Source organism: Vidua macroura, chromosome 1, assembly GCF_024509145.1.
Source record: "Vidua macroura isolate BioBank_ID:100142 chromosome 1, ASM2450914v1, whole genome shotgun sequence".
Lineage (NCBI taxonomy): Eukaryota > Metazoa > Chordata > Aves > Passeriformes > Viduidae > Vidua > Vidua macroura.
In genome coordinates this window covers 127,704,410-127,721,313 of record NC_071571.1, presented here as the reverse complement: position 1 = coordinate 127,721,313, position 16,904 = coordinate 127,704,410, and the positions used below count along the sequence as shown (strand labels likewise).

The following is a 16,904-nucleotide window of genomic DNA, read 5'->3' as shown; positions in this document are numbered from 1 at the left end:
AAAATTATCGAGTTATTCCTGCTTTAGCACACTTGCCTAAAAGTTGTTACTCCCATTGCAATCAATTGCATCTCTGTAATAAAGAGCAAATCTCAGCCCATGGCACATTAATCCTTGGCAGCTGCCAGATGAAGCCATTCCACTAAAATCACATCTGAGTATTTATTCTTTTGAAGAAGGAATTATCTATCCACTTTCTAAAAACTGAATCACATTTGAGTTGAAATGTTAAATGATGTTCCTGCGCTAAAAAATTTAAGGTTACCTTTCAGCTCTCAGAGCTTAGGACTGATCTCAACTACTTAAACAGTGGTACAATCTTAGTTCTAGTAGTGTCAGATGATGCTGTAACAGAAATTCAGCCCAGTTTGCTTTGCTTCAGACTACAGCTAAAGCTGTAGTACAGAGTAGCTTTACTATGGATTTTTAAGAAAAGTATTATCTATAATTTTCATCCATGTCCAGAAATACAAGACAGAAGAATAAACTAAAACCCAGAAACAATTCCTCTAAAATCATGTTATAATCAGACAATCATATTAAATCTGTAATGTTTCTGAAAAAGTGGATGAAGCACCTATTCAAAACATGCAGCCAAATGCATGTTTATTTTTTTATAAAAAATTAAATGCAAAAAGTATTATATTATTTTATTATTTTATAAGTTGCTGACAAGATATTAAAATCAAGATTATTTTTTTCTGAAATGTGTGGTAACAACAATTGACATTTGCAGATGAGAGATGTAATTGGAGCAGCAACAGCAGGGCAGAACTACTTTCGTTCCTGTGTGGACAACACTGTCTCCTATATGAACACCTATTCTATTCCAAAATTGGTGCAAAACCGTGTTCGAACGTGGTATGAATACACATGGGACTCTCAAGGAATGCTGGGTGAGGATTTCCAATTCCAGTTACTTAGCATGTCTGAGTGAGAGCAGTTATAGAGATACAGATATAGGGTGAAATTTACATTTCTCCTTTTCTGAATTGCATGTGGGTGTCAGAGGAGGCTGCTCAACTTACTTTGGAAAATAAAGAAACTAAAAAGCAATATGATTCTTACTACTTCACAAATTTTATTCATTAATACAGTGGTTTGGTAATAATTTTGGACAAGATTTATTAAGCATCTTAGTAAAAGCATATTAGCTGCTTCCTCACCTGAACTCATAAGTGTTAGAATAACTCCATTAAGTTATTTTTGCTCATTTTTGTGAACATTCCTTAATTTGTCTTTTTTTTTGTTTTTCAGATGAATCAGAATTACTGGAGCAGATGCCAACCAAAATGCATTTAGCTGTTGCAATTGACGTGAACTTTGCCATTGTCAACAAAGTGGATTTGTTCAAAGCAAGTAGTTTTACAGGAGAATGCAGAAATATGTGGTACTCCATACAGAAACTTTGTTTTGTGCATCTTGCAACACTTAAGTACATTTTTGTTAGTATGCAAGGCAAAATAAGTCAAAGAACTATCTCAGTGAATGGAGACATCAGAACAAACCCAACTGCCTGCATTTGGATTTCTTTTGTGTCGAGGCAGTGATCTTGAAAGAAACAAATGAGATTAGAACAAAATCCTATTATGATGACATCCTATAGCTGATGGTATGGTCAGACTGTGAGTGAGTTCGGAGTATAACTAATCTCAACAGTCAGAGAATAATCTAATTTTTGACACAATCCACCTTGCTGTTGCCACCCAGGTCTGCCTGAGAGATCACCCATGCTCCGTGTTCTGGCAATGTAACATTGGTGTAGAGAAAGCTGCATCATAGTCAGTTTTTGTGTGAAGGAGCTTTCTCTTTACTTACCATGGTAGTTTTCCAGAGCTACACTTTAAATGTGTACTTAAAATTGGATTTCTGGGACAAAAGCAAGGAGACCCTGAGTTTTTAGAAGTCTACACAAAAAAATTTCTTGTCAGGGTATTTGCAAGAAATCACATGATACACCTGTATAAAAATTACATGACTGTACATTTTTTTCTACATCTGCTGAAGACATAGAATTCATAGATTCATATGAGCATTTGACAGGATCTGTTGTTTTCCCCTGGACTGGTTTTAAAAAAAAAAAATCCCATAAAATCCCCATAAAAAAACACATAAAGCTCTGAACATAACACTAACTGAGCTTCCTCAGAAAATCTAGCCATACAGAAACTCACTTTATAAAAAATGAAAATATATTCAACCCATAGAGAACTTCATACGTGTTTGAAATAACAACTCTTTCAGTCCTTTCTCAGCTCTAGTAGCTGATCTTTATGATGTTTTGAGTTTGCATTCCACTTATGGAATCCCTGGATTATTCCTGTATCGCTGGCTTTTGAGGCACTAATAATCACTTTTAATACTGAATTAGCAGAGTGATCAACTCTATTTTAACAGGGCTGTGATACCCAGATGATATATGACATGCTGCTAAGGTTGAAATCCATTGTATATTTACCTGGTGACTTTGTCTGCAAAAAGGTGAGAATTCTTGTTTTATTCATATAAGAATTATGTTATGTGTTTTATAAACAGAGTTCAGATATCGGTCAACAATGTCCTTTAAATAAACTTAATCCTGACTGAATCAGAAAGCATAAAATCAATTAAGCTACTCTGTGTAATAGCAACAAATGTGCTCTCAAATTTCAATCTAGAGCAAGACAATATGGATTTTATTACTTACATTACCAACCATGAAATTATAGTAATGTGGGAAAGTATTTAATGTAAATATGGCTTATCAAATGATACCTCGTGAAATTTTCATATTTAAAAATGGATCAAACATAATGTTGCTATACTTCTATATATACAAACCCAGCCTACAGGTCTCAGTCTATGACACTCTGTCTGTGCTTTGTTTGTGTACTCAGACAGACTTAAGTAGAATTATCTAAAAATGTAGAAAATACACTGCTCCGTAAAGCTCCTTCCAGAAGGATCTGCTCTGCTTTCACTCACAGCTCTGAGCCTTCTCCAGGTTTCCAGCTGTCACACTGTCTCGTAGCAAAGATGTCGATCTTGTCTCAGCTTTTTGGCTTAAACCTGGCCAGATGGGTAGTTCACAGGTAAATCTCAGTTTCTGACCAGTGAGCCCAAGTCTCCTTCCAGAAGGCATGTAAGCATAGGGCAAAGTCAGATGCAATCAAAGCTTGGGGGGATTAATAGTAATCCGTACTGCTACTGCTCTGGCAAGTGACCCACAGGTCCCACCACCTACACAAGTGACCATCAGAACCCCTTAACTTGTCTTTAGCCGTTCTGCTCCAACATGCTCACTAAGGTCCTTCTCCCTCCAAGAGTTAAGCATGCAATCCTCCTCCAGAATGCTGGGCTAGTTCCACTAACTCCACTGTGCAGAAGTTAAACATTTGTGAATACACTGAAGGATCAAGTATGTCCTTTCAAAGACCAATCCCAGAACTGCTGTTGGCTAAGAAGAGTGGAAGAGCAGTTTGTTGTGTTTGCTTATACAATGCACAGCATGAAAGGATCTTAGACTACAGCTGGGACTCTGACACAACAGAGAGAATAAAGGACAGCAACAGATTCAATGTTTTGATAATGCAGTCCAATGCAAACAGTTCTTAACAAAGACAGGTTATGAGAAATTGAGCTATCAACTTATTACAGCTTGATTCAGAGCTAAAAGGCCTCTCCTTTGTATAAGTCTACTATGTGACCAACAACCATAGAAATCTTATTAATGCTGCAGCATGTATGGAAAGTTGGAACCCCCTTCCCCCTGGATGTATGTTGGTCTCATCCTACTTCACTGAAGAGATGCTGTATGCAAGCTTGGAGCACCAACAGAAGAGACAGGAAGTACAAGTCCCTTCATTTTCAGTCCTGGCTCTGTTGCTGCTGCTTTTTCACTTTTAAAACTAAATTGCCACTTTACCTCATAATAGTGGTAGACCCTCTGCTCATGAGAGAGTAGAAAGATATTTAAAGAAGGACCTGTAATATGATTTGAATAACAAAAACCATTGCTAAAACAGAGCTCTTTATGTGTTTGTATGCCCAGGGAGAGATTGGCAGAGAGATGTACATCATCAAACAGGGTGAAGTTCAAGTCCTTGGAGGCCCTGATGGTACCAAAGTCCTGGTTACACTAAGAGCAGGAGCTGTATTTGGGGAGATCAGGTAGGTCCATCACAATTTTTAATACTTTTTCTTAGAACTTGTCAAATAATCACCAGTTTTTTTAACTTCTCTGTGGTAAGTGTGACAGTGGGGAGGCAAGAAAGTGGGTAGGATCAACAAAGAGGACACTGAGCAAGGAGAAGCATGTAAGTGAAGGAAAATCTAAGTGAAGTAGCAGTGATTAATAGGGCAAGATCTGAGACCAGTATTTTGATCAATGCCCACAGGGATATAGAGAGAAATTTCTTTAGCATTTTAAAGATTTAACACATCTCCCTGTTATGCTGTCTGCAATACAGGAGGACCAAATGCATTTTATTGTCTGTAGAATAAGACTAGATGCCCATAAATGGCAGATGGCAAAGAAGAAAATTAATCTCCAACAAAATAGCTACAAAAATCTAAAATAGCAATTAAAAATAGTTCATTTAAGAGCTGATTAAATTGTTGAAAATCAGACAACCCAATTTGAAAAAGTATTTATTTAAAAGCATACAAAACAAGAAAAAGGTGGACAGACCAGATTTTTTTGTCTGAATTTATCTGGGTTTGAATTTTTTTGCTGGTAGCTACAAATGGTTTTTATATTCTGCATGTACTTTCTATGCAAAATCCATTAACTCTTGTGTGCTAAGTTCCCCAGTTAGCCAATCAAGTGTTAGTTTTTAGGCACTGCATCCCTCTGCTGAGGTTGGCCCAAGGAAAAGAAATAAAATAAATGTGCTGCTGCATGTGATAAACTGGACCCTTGGTTTCTTCCAGCTGCCTTGCTGTTATTGTTAATGCTCTTGCTGGTAGCTTTAATCTGCCTTTTGAAAAGCAATAATCAACTCTGTACAAGATTTACACTTGTCCTCTAGTTATGTCTCCCTTTGTAGTAGGGGAAACATTCCTGTTTTTCCAGTGATGTGCTTACAGAACTTGCTTAGACCTCAAGTGGAAAACATCTGATATATCAAGTTACAGAACTTGTTCATTAAGTGGGAAAGTGAAATTATGTCAGTTCTTTGAGAAGGTTATTTGGAAGGTATTTCTCTGTGTGACAATATAATTACCTGAGCAAAGCCTCCAAATGAAAGGCTGTATTGTAAGTTATGCAGAAAGACTGAGAATGAACTCATCAATAGGGCTGAATAATGAAAAGACAAAAGAAAAGCTAAAGCAGTCCCCATATGTAACACACGTGGTTTTCAATTATTTATTAGTCTGGTATTTGAAGTGAGAACTTTGTATTTTAAACTGAGAAATGATAACTATTGGTTTCAAAATAAGGAAGGGATTTTTACACTTTTGATCTAACACAGGTGAGCACTTGTTTACATGTGAGAACCACACAACAACCTTTAAAGATTAATTTCCCAGTATGTGTTACTCTTTACATAATTGCCAATATGGCCAGCAAAATCTTCAGCAATACTATAACACTAAGTGTAGTGTTCTAGTCTTGTTTTATTCATCACTGACCTACTCCAGCAGCAAATCCATTCAGACACGTGTAATTTGCATATAAAATATCAGGCAGTGGATAAACTCAAGGAGAAAAAAACACAGCAACTGGCAGACACGATGCACTAAGTTTATCAGTAGAGATATGCTCTTCCTAGTGGCAAGGTGCTAGAAAATAATGAGTTTGTATTCTGCCTTTCTATATAAATTTTTCAAGGTCTTCTGAAGAGAGCATACCACAGGCAAATGTAAAATAATCTTCTTTAATGGATTATGTACTACTTTTTCTAGGACATCCAAGTTTTCCTCTCACTTCATAATGGTTATAACCTGGTATCAGGCTGATTTCCTTCTGATTTCCAATTTAAGATTTGTTTGGAGAAATATGCCAGCTTCCTTCTGAGTGTTTTAGGTTCATGATTTATAAGATGCTTGCTATTTGATCTCAGTCTGTTCAAAATGCATGACAATGATGCTTAAAAGTCTCCAGGAGTGAAGGAATTGAAGAAAATAAAAACTGTTTATTTCCAAAAAATTCCCTGAATTATACTAGAAAGCCAAAGCAAGAGTAAAAATCAAACATGTCCCTTGCCAATTTCATCCTTGAAAATTATTACAGAAAGGGATTAAGCAACAGGAGTTCTAATTAACATTTTACCCTCATTGCAACTTTCCTGTACAAATATCAGTTTGGGAAAGTAAAATAATTTCAGAATCAGAAGCAAACAGATTGTTATCTTAATGAAAGCCCATCAGCAAAGACAATTCAGAACAAGAGAAATTCAGTTATAACAACATTTCACTAGCCCAGAGAAAGTTACACTTCAAGCCAGATGTCCTCATTCATCCATTTACTGGTATTTCACTAGAGCCATATCCTATCAGAAAATGTTAATTCTGGAAAAACTAAAATATTTCTCCATTTTATGTAAATTTTTGACAGGAAGATCTCTAAATGTTTCATCTCAACATCAACTTTCAGCTGTTTTGTAATTTTAATCTTTATATAAAAAATCCAAAGTACAGGGACTATTTAATTTTGTGAACGATGACATTTTCCAGTACTTTGGTCCAGGATTTCCCTCAAAGTAGTAGCTGCTGTTTTTGATGGGCTCTGCCCTTTGGAGTTTGACATCCTTATCAGAAGCAAGATCCAGACCTATTTCCCTTTCCTGACTTACCAGTTCTCCTCATATGCACATAGGTGCCCAGCTGAGCCACCACAACCCTGCATGTTGAGCTGATAACACAAGCCATTTCCCAATTTCTATTAACAGCAGCTTCCCACAGAGATCAGCTATAAAAACAATAGATAAACTGAGTCATCACTTTGACAGCTTTATAGCTTGAAATTTAATTTGCTAGCATAGGAATTCTAAGGTTATCAATTTCTACTATTATTACAGCATTTCACGCTCACAACTGGAGTAAAAAATGTTAGGTAAAAAAAGCAGATTTTGTCATTAATATAGATATTGCATTACCACAAACCCCTGCAAGGCAAATGTATCTGTTTTAAAAAATTTGATCATGTAACTCTTCACACATTAGCCAAACCAGATTGAATGCTGGAGTACCATAACTTTGTCCTAAGTCAAAGATGATTCTGTTTGAGCAAAGACTGCCTTACTTGTAAAATTCACCTTACATCATCGCCATAATGAAAAAGCTGATCTCTTTAGTCCCTGTCTACCTTGATAAAATGAGCTTTCTGTTAGGAAAGCCTAAAAATGATTGTTCAATGACTTGTTGAGAAGTGACTCATCAGAGCTCAAAAGGTATTTGCAATTTTCTTCAGCAGCTTTTCCTATTGCGCAGAGTTTTATTCTATCTGAGGAATTGTAGAGAATTGTTTAAAAATAAGATGATAAACTGCATTTTTAGCTTCAGCTCATGTATTGATTGCTGTCTTGAGTTGCAGAAAAACACTCTGTGGGCATGTAAAACTAGCCTTGCACACACAGTTGCAGAGGTCTCCTAGTATCCGTTATAAACTAACTATATTATCTATATGATTCAATAGTTAGAAATATGTTTTTTAAATATCTTTAATATTAAAACAAATATATATCCTTGATTATTACTTCAGATGGGAATTAATTTCTGTTTACTGTGGTTCAGAGTATCTTTTTAAAATAACTTTTAAATTTAGATAATACTAAATGCTCTCTAAAAATATTAATTCTCTGGGAAATCTTTAAAGGACAAATTTTGGGGTTAGATATTGAATAAAGTAATTGAGCAATTTTAGTACTAACAACAAAATGCAAATTCTCTTACTTACCAGCAGAGCTGACAAATGAAGTCTCTTAATTGCTTGGTGCAGGACAAACAATTTATTTTTATTTGTAAATCTAACTTTTTCTTACTGTCCTCCCTCCGGCCAGCTACTGCTAGCTAAACTGGTCTAATGCCTTACATTCAAAATAAAATAGCCTTCTTTTTCTGGCAGACACATTTGTAACTGCCAGCCTGAAAGACCTTCCTGAAGTGTATCATTCAACTTGCCAACATTTAAGCATGAGATGTGCTATGTGAGAAAATAAAAAACTAGAGCCCCACAGAAGTTATTCACTCAGAAAAAAAATCCTTCGGGGAGGAGAATCATTCATTCACTGTAAATAATGCTGCTCTACTACCGATGCAAATAATTTTCAGCAATAAAACTGAGGAAATGACAACTTCATATGAGAACTAAAACAAGTACAGTCTGAGCTGTGGGTATCTCTATTAGCAAAACTTTCCACAGTCCTTAGCATCTACATATGCCTGACCACCAGTGACAGTTTGCCTTCCTGAGATAGAATTTCTAATCCCATCTGCACAGGGCCTTTACAGAACACTGGATAGAAAAGCCAGCCCTGTAAGTGAGCTTTGCAATGACTTTAATGGAGAAGCACCAGCAGAGAGATCCCTCTCTAGGGCAAGTAACGCTGTGCCTGATGATGTTTATTTTCATTCCAGCCTACTAGCTGCAGGTGGAGGAAATCGAAGGACTGCCAATGTCGTGGCTCATGGTTTTGCCAACCTTTTCATTCTGGACAAGAAAACACTCAATGAAATCTTGGTGAACTATCCTGACTCAGAAAAACTTCTCATGAAGAAAGCAAAGTATGTCCTAATAACAGTTTTTAAATCATATAATTTAGCTGCAGGATGGACAGTTGTGGCTTATAGATGATTTGCATTCCTTTCTTGGAAAAGTAACAGTTGTAAACACATTTGGTGTTAGGGGTCAGATTTGCCTGGTATTTTCTAATTGAAAGCATGGTCTTGGAAGGAATCCCAGGGGTTATGGAAATGTGGTAAGTAGAATGAAATCCTGAATGTAGTTGCCTTATGCATTATATTTAAGGTAACATTAAAAAAAATAGGAGATTAGGATACATATCAGCACTTCTTACATCATCAAGAAAGAAACTGCAGGACAGATATCGGTTAAGGAATAGGTTTTCAACGAAGCAACAAAACACTTGCAATTAATTCTACAGAGATATGCTTCAATGCATCCACAGACTTGTATGCATTTCCAAAACCTTAAGCAGCAGTTAGGAATGGATTTAAAGTAAGGCCTGACAAGATAGAACTACACAGATTAGATACCTGTGCATTTTATTCAAAAGCATTCTGAAATGGGATTTGAAACCAAGACTGCTTTTCACCTTCCTTTGACTAGCTTGCTAGGATCACCGTTTTCACAGTGAAAGGGCAAAGTATTGTCAGATTTTGTCATAAAATTATGACAAAATGAGTACCTTGCTATCTTGTAAAAGGTCCAAATATTTGAAACAGTTTGTCATTATTAGTATACTTTGGCACCCCTACTGATCTCTATTGTTGCCTCGAATTTCTATCAAAGGTGGAATGTTGGTTGCAGACTTGAAATTCCCCCAGAGAAGACTAAACATAGCACAGGAGAGACATTTTGTTTTTCAGAAGTGCTAGCAAATGGCTGCATTCATCATGTTGTAACAGCACTGGTAGTCAAACAACAGTATCTTGAGAATCATGATGCCCCTGAGAAACAAGGAAACCAGACACAGAATGGGCTGACTGCTCAGTTTTCAAAACTAGCATTAACAGATAAAAAAGGGGAAAAAATGCATGGACCAATGATCTCCAGCAACAATCACTCCTGACTTTTTTCCAGCTTCTAGATGAACAGTAGTATGACCTTGTTATTCCTGTCTCTCTGTCCCACGCTGTCTCTTCTGCTTTCTTGCCCACCCTAGGCATATTCTGCCCATCCATTTAATTCTGCTTCCTCCAGACAGCCTTTCTCAACTGTGGAGCTTAATCATACACCTTTTGTATCTGCATTCCCATTGGAGCTCAAAGACCTCTCTAAATATCAGACTAAAACCAAGATATGCTGTTTAATTTTAAAGATATGCAGTACCTGCACTGTGCAGGAGGCCATGTTGCTTACCAGTCTAGGCATCCACAAATTCTGCCAAAACTAGGCACAAAGAGGAAATTTGTGCACTGTTTTCATAAAGATTGTGGTTATGTTCAGTTTTGGAATGAAGTTACCAGTTGCTCTGCCCTAGAAGGTTTACATTAGATTTCTTTTTGGTCATGTGACACCCTTAAAGGGCTCCTTGAAATAAACTGAAAGGTTTTATTCAATAAAGAAATTTGTTCTATTATCACCTACCAATAACCTCTGTGTGTTTTTTGTATAATAAAGCCATGCAAGCTCCTAAAGTATACATTTTTTAATTTGTGGAAATGGAATTAAACAAAACAAAACAAACAAACAAACAAAAAGGAGTAAACCCTTCACTTCTGAAATTCCCAATGTACAAGATGCTGGAGAAAATGACAGTATTATGGGATTTACTGTACTTCAGACTGTGAATATAGTCCTCACTCATAAATAGCCTTAAGTCAGGGCTTTTGCAAAGATAGAAAACTGGGCTTGAAATCTGTACAGTAATCTAACAGAAACTGAATGCATGAGAACCCTCTGCTTTTTACTGGTCCCATCTATCTCGGATCTTTCATCTAATTTTTACTCTCATTATTCATTTTCAGTTCTTGTCATTATGGGTGCAAATCAGTACAGCTACAGAATGGTGTGAAAATCTACTCTGCCACAAGGCTGGCAGTAGTGTTTGTATTGTCAGGGTGTCTTTTTCTACTGAAGAGGACCAAAAATAAGTACCACTGTCTAACCTGACCTGTAAGAGATGACCCATGCTGGAAGTTGGTTTGGTAAAGTATTTCCTCCAAAAGTGCCAACTGGAGTCCTGGTGGAGCACCAAATGCTCTCTGAATGTGCATCCAGAAGGCCAGATAAGAGACTGCCACCTCAGGATGGGGCACCCACCCCCCTCCACACCTCTCCTTTCCTTATCTTTCTCTTTGATTTGTTTTGTGACACCTTAATTTGAGCCAGCCCTTGTCTATACTCCAGGGTATAGGTAAGCAACTCCAGATTTGAACAGCTGGATCCATCTCTACTAACTGTTTCCAATTTTGCTCTTGTCACTTGACCTGGGAACCAAGTAAGAGCCATCAGAGCTTCATGCATAATTGTGGTATTTCAGCTTTGCAGGAACTTCACTCAGTTTCACAGCACTGCTGTATGTTCTTATCCCCTTTTTTCTTTAGGGTGCTGCTGAAGCAGAAGGGGAAACCTCCTCCGGGACCACCAGTGCAACAACCACGGGGCTTGGCCAGTCTCTTTGGGCAGAAACAGGAAACTCCAAAGTTGTTTAAAGCAATGCTTGGAGGAAAAGGAAAAGAAGGCCTTGCTAAGCTGCTGCAGCTGAAGAAACAACAAGAAACTCAGGTAAAGCCACAGAAAACAGAGTAGATTAAAATTTAGCCTTGCTGCAATCAACAGCAAAAACTCCCAATAGCTGAGATATAACCACTTTTCCTAACCTCTGTAAACACTAATTCTAAAATTTGGCTTGATCTTTCTGAACCTGGACTTTATGCAGACCAGAGAAAACAAAAGCAAGGGAAAAAAAGTAAGCAAACAAAAAATCCTCTAAGAAAGTAAGGATAAATGGATTTTACAAAGGCCTTAAGGGCATCTGATCTTCTAATTTTATGTAAACAACAGTAAATAGAGAAATACCTAAACACAGTAATCTGAGCCAGCTGACTCGGGCACATGGCGAACTTTCCAATTCAGTGTCATCTCTGGTTGTTAAAAATCCTGAAGACAAAATATAAAGTGTAGCCCACACAGCAAAAACTGATTAAATCTCTAATATCTTGCACTTATGAGAAATCTGTTGTTTTAACTGATGAAAAATAATTCCCACATAATACTCTGTTCTGAGAAACATTAATGGTAATAAGAACCTACTCACTTCTACATATTTACCCAAAGGTGGCAGAATTCTTTTTTTTATAGCTGAAACAGCTGTGGTTATATTTAAGTTAAATAAAGAACTTTGCACTTTGCTCACACAAATTACTATAAGGATATGATTGGAGCAGAAATACTGCTCATTCTAGTGTGTATTTGTGAACTATATGGACAGCAAATAGGCTTGGCCAAGGAATGGGGGCAGTGTGAAGTATGTCAAGGTTTATGTAACACTTTTCTTTCTCCACTAGTTTAAGGACATAAAGGAAGGCAAGACCTAAGGAAGGGTTCTGTGCCCCAAAACGGGTCTGTTTCATCCCCCTATATTAGTAAGAAGCAGATATTATTAATATCCACAAGTGTTTCCTAAGTTTTATATTGATATTCTGATTCTGAAATTGCATTTTTTATTTAGAAACCAATTTTCAGCATCTGAATAGAAATTTACATGTGTTGCATACCCTTAATACAGTTGTCATGCTGTGCCTTTCCATGTCAATATACAGAATAGAACTAGTTCCTGAATTTCTTTTGCAGAATTGGAAAACATTAAACTTCTTGTTTCTAGGAAACTCAAGCTGAAACACAGACCAAGCCTAAAGAAGAAGAGAAGAAACCTGTGGCACCTGCAGCCCCCTCTGCACCCCCTGCTCAGAAGGAAAAGCCACAGGCAGATGCTAAGCCTGCAGTTATGCAGAGAGCAACCAGTAAGGAGTCTCTGATCATTAGTATGACTCCATCCCCCAGAGCAGGAGAAGGAGAGATCCTTAAAGTTGAAATTAAAGAGAAAGAAAAGAAATAGATGGTGCTTTGGGGTGTGGCCCCATCTATTTGTCTTGCTACATTCAGAGGGCTGGCCGGACTTTGCTTTTGGGTATAGAATATAAAAGTAGAGACTACACATGAGAAAAATCTACTCCAGCTCCTCGTCTTCCTGCCCTCCTCTACTGGCACAACTGCACAAATTATTTATGTTCTTAACCTTGATACTGAAGAGAGAACTTTTGGTGTATTAGAAATTACAGCTCAGATTGTATTTCACAACCATTTGTTTCTTGTTGTATTCATGCTCTCCCTTTTCTCTTACTCTGTCTTGCTCCTACTTCTCCTCTTCCCTCTCCTCTTTATCCTTGCTTTCTTCCTGTTGTTCCTGTTGCTCAGTTTGCTCTTAGCTTTTGTGTGTATTCTTTTCTGTTTTCTCCTCTGCCTTCCCATAGTTATCCTTTTCCTTGCTACTGCCCTACTGTTGCTAAGATTCCTTATGTTTCTCTCTATCCTTCTCCCTCCTCCCCTTATACTACTAATCGGTGACCTGGGTTTGTGACCAATGTGGCTCAGAGCAGTCAGCAGGTGCTATGTGTCGGGATGTTTTACCTTGGGACAGAGGGCAACATAACAAAACCATTGTCAAAAAATAAATCCCAAAATCTGCAAGAGGGGAAACAGATTATAGAATTATTGTCAGCCCTCTGAAAGCATAAACATCTGCTCCAGCTGTCTTTGATTCTGACAAATTAACTAAAGACAGTTCATCCTCCAGAAGTGACGTATAATTTTGGGCTGCTGATTTATTTGCTTGATCTTGTCAAGGGGTTGGGCATGCTCTCTGTTACATCTCATCAAGTAAGCACTTGATACATCTCTCTGAAGAACCTTAGTATCTAAACCAGCTACTTCAAAAATAAAGGCTATTTTATAAAAAGCAGGATTTACACTTTCTGGCTCTGCATTGCTAAGTTACAACTAATGTTCCAATTGTTCATCTACGCCATAGACTTAGACTAATGGTGCAAAGAGAAACCTGTGTCTCTGTGTCTTAGCTACATCACACTTGTGAACTACAGTAAATCCTTCGTGAGTGCCACAGCTGAGGGATGCAGCCTCCCATGCAGGAGCTCCCACACTGCCAACCTTCTGCATCAACTCTTCAGTCTCAGATGCAGTATTACACAAAAGCTTGAAGCTGTGTTTTAAGCTAACCTCCCAACTACTTTCTTTTCTTCTATGGGTTTGCATCTCCTCGATCTCTGGATGAACAGTTTTGTAAACTAAAAACATTATGCAGAGGCCAAGCCAAGAAGTGGCAAAGGCAGGCTTCACAGCTCCTTGGCTGACCAGCCAACCAAGGCACCATGCTAAAATAAAACACTCACTTTGCAGGCTATATATGACTCTACAGGGTATGCATTCTATAGGCCTGTTCTTTAAAGCTTTTCAACTTCTGTAATCACAGGCAAAACTGGAAGCCTAACCAGAATCAGTGGGAAGTTTGCCCAAATAAAAGCTGGATGACTGAATTCCATATGTTGCATATTCCACAATCCTCTGATGAGACCAAAACCGTAATCTCTATCAAAAGAAAGTTCTGCTGCATTAGCAGTGAGGTGAAGGTTCAACTGCTTTGTGGAGAGAACCATCTTTATTTGTATGCTACTTGTTATTTGATATGTAAGAAAAAATGACATCACAACAGAGGGAAAAAAATTTTAAATTGTTTCATATAGAATTATTCATCTATTGCACATCCGAGACTGTCTCAATGAAATCTCAATATTAGAAATACTGCTGAGCTGTTCCATGAATGAGACCTTCTATGAATAATAATACTCTATGAATTACAATATATAGTTTCACATCCTTTTTTTTTTTTTTTTTTTTGAGAGTTGTCAAAGTATTATGGAAGGGGGAAAAACATTCCCCATATTTTAACATTTTTATATGAACGAGTAAAGCTCACTGTCATTGAAAAGAACCAATTCCCTTCTGCCTACACAAATGCTACCAGGTAATTTTGAACATTTTCTCTGTGGGCATATTTAAGTTCATCAATCACATACTGACACAAATTACAAAGTAAAGGCTAAGACTGCAGCACCAAGTGCTTCACTGCAGTGACAGAGCTTCCCACAAATTGCTGCTTTGCTACAGCTCGTAACAGCCCAGGTTTGCAGAAAAGTTTGACAGTTCTGTCTGCAAGACTACTGTTATGCACAGCTTTTGAGTTCCTTAGATCCAAAACAAACTAGGGGAAGTAGCAGTGCAGAAGACAGTGGCCACACATAAATAACAACCATCTGGTTTTCTGTGATGTCCTACTTTTCCGTTGTTGGGGTATTTTCCTCTTCCCACAGTTCCTCCATTCTTAGGGTTGGCAGGCACAAGAAGGCTGCACAAATCGAAGCTGCAACTATTTGTATGGTCTTCAGCAGACAGAACGTTATGAGAAAGGTGCTTATTTACTACAGGTGTTTCTTTATTACATCTTACAAGATGTAAGATGCAATAAATTATTTCAGGAACTAATTCTACCTTGTAGATGCTTGATTAGTGAAGAAGCAGAATTAACTGCTCTGGTGCACTTAGAAGATGCAGTTTCCAGTATGACAGTTGTCTCTGTGTGGCATCACATTCCACTGCAACACTGTCTCCTGTATCTTAGTGTCCTAATTGAGTCCCTCAGACTTGACTACACTTGAATGTAAAGAAGCTGAAGAGTAGAGTAGGATAATGTATTTGAAAATGACAAGTAACCATCTCTCTATGCCTCTCTAACTAAAATGCAGAGATTGTTCTGGGAAAAAAAATTTGGAAAACCTGATAATAATTGTATGCATGGGAGAACTCTAATGTGGCACAGAGCATGAAACAGTCACAGTTATAACTCTCCAACTTCAGAATATCTTCTTGCTAGAAGTCTGTTTAAGATGCTTTATGAAGGATAAACTGCAGAGTCACTATCACTAAGTGGAAAGGCATTTTTCCTCTCCCTTTTACATTTGTTATAAATCTGTGGCATACTCACCGTAGGAATCATTGCAGCATTTAGCATTACACAGGATAAGCTGAATACAAAAGCACCACAGAACAGTATACTGAAATGATCATTTTAATGCACAGGTATTGTAAATCAGTTAACTTCATCTGAACTGAAATACATATAAAAGTAAAAAATTTTGGTTACAGGTGAGCTCTCTGCTGTACATATGTATATATTATGACCAATACACATCAAAAAGCATCTGATGACAAAGACTGCCATACATGACTTTTATCACAAGGTGGTGCCAGTGACCTACGAGCATATTCACTTTACAAAACTTGGACAATATTTTGCTTTGTCACTTGCAGGCTATTAGGGCATTTTTTTACATGTAAAAATAAACAAAAAATGGCAAAACAGCACAGTAACTCCCCTTTCCCTTGACTCACAATCTGCTGCATTTCTTCACTCAGAATATCACTTCAGCCTACCCTGGAAGTTTTCAACAGTCATCAGCTGTACACCTCTAAGTTATACAGTTCTTGCCACGGTCCTGTCTGAAACATTTCTTTTACAAAAGAATAGGGCACATTGAGAATTGGGTGTCGTTGATATGTTATTTAACTCCCTAAGCTTGAGGAACATGGGAGCAAATCTTCAATAAGAGATAATAAAGCCTCTACTGTAGGAACTCAGAATTTATGTATAGAATACAGACAAAACAACGTTTTTTTTTTACATGCAGTAGATACTTAGTATAATAATAGATACTAACATATTTAAATGCACTTCTATGGCAACTTAGAATTGGTAACACATAACTCAGGCGCAGCATTGTATTTTTGGCAGACAGCTCAGAGGAACTTCAGTAGTAACCTGTACTCCTATCAGTAGCACTCATCCACTACAATTAATGCAGACCAAGCATTAATACTGCATCCAGTTCTCTCTGTATATGAAGCAGGTAGCTGTGAAACAGCTTACTCTTCCAAAATCATACACTCTCAATTTGATGCAGTGTTATTCAGGTTTATTATAGTAGCTTCCTTGATTCAGTATTTTGAGTTGCATATCTGATATGACACTTCATTGTAATTTATACATAAAGTAGTAACAGATTTTCACTACACTGATAAAAAGATGATTACAATTTTTTTTTTACATAAATATATGAATTACATTTAAAAAAAAACCAAAGAGCTTGGCTTAACATGAAACAAA

At 37.3% G+C, this 16,904-nt stretch overlaps 1 protein-coding gene across 1 annotated transcript in view; it reads left to right on the top strand.

The window, feature by feature from the left end:
* CNGB3 (cyclic nucleotide gated channel subunit beta 3) overlaps positions 1 to 12,725 on the top strand; it is a 61,052-nt gene extending 48,327 nt beyond the window's left edge. The window contains exons 12-18 of the mRNA XM_053989938.1: positions 737 to 896; positions 1,258 to 1,355; positions 2,398 to 2,481; positions 4,031 to 4,149; positions 8,560 to 8,706; positions 11,212 to 11,392; positions 12,492 to 12,725. Of these exons, the coding sequence (XP_053845913.1) occupies positions 737 to 896; positions 1,258 to 1,355; positions 2,398 to 2,481; positions 4,031 to 4,149; positions 8,560 to 8,706; positions 11,212 to 11,392; positions 12,492 to 12,725 (1,023 nt within the window). The remainder of the gene's footprint in view (positions 1 to 736; positions 897 to 1,257; positions 1,356 to 2,397; positions 2,482 to 4,030; positions 4,150 to 8,559; positions 8,707 to 11,211; positions 11,393 to 12,491) is intronic.
* Positions 12,726 to 16,904: the final 4,179 nt, after the last annotated feature.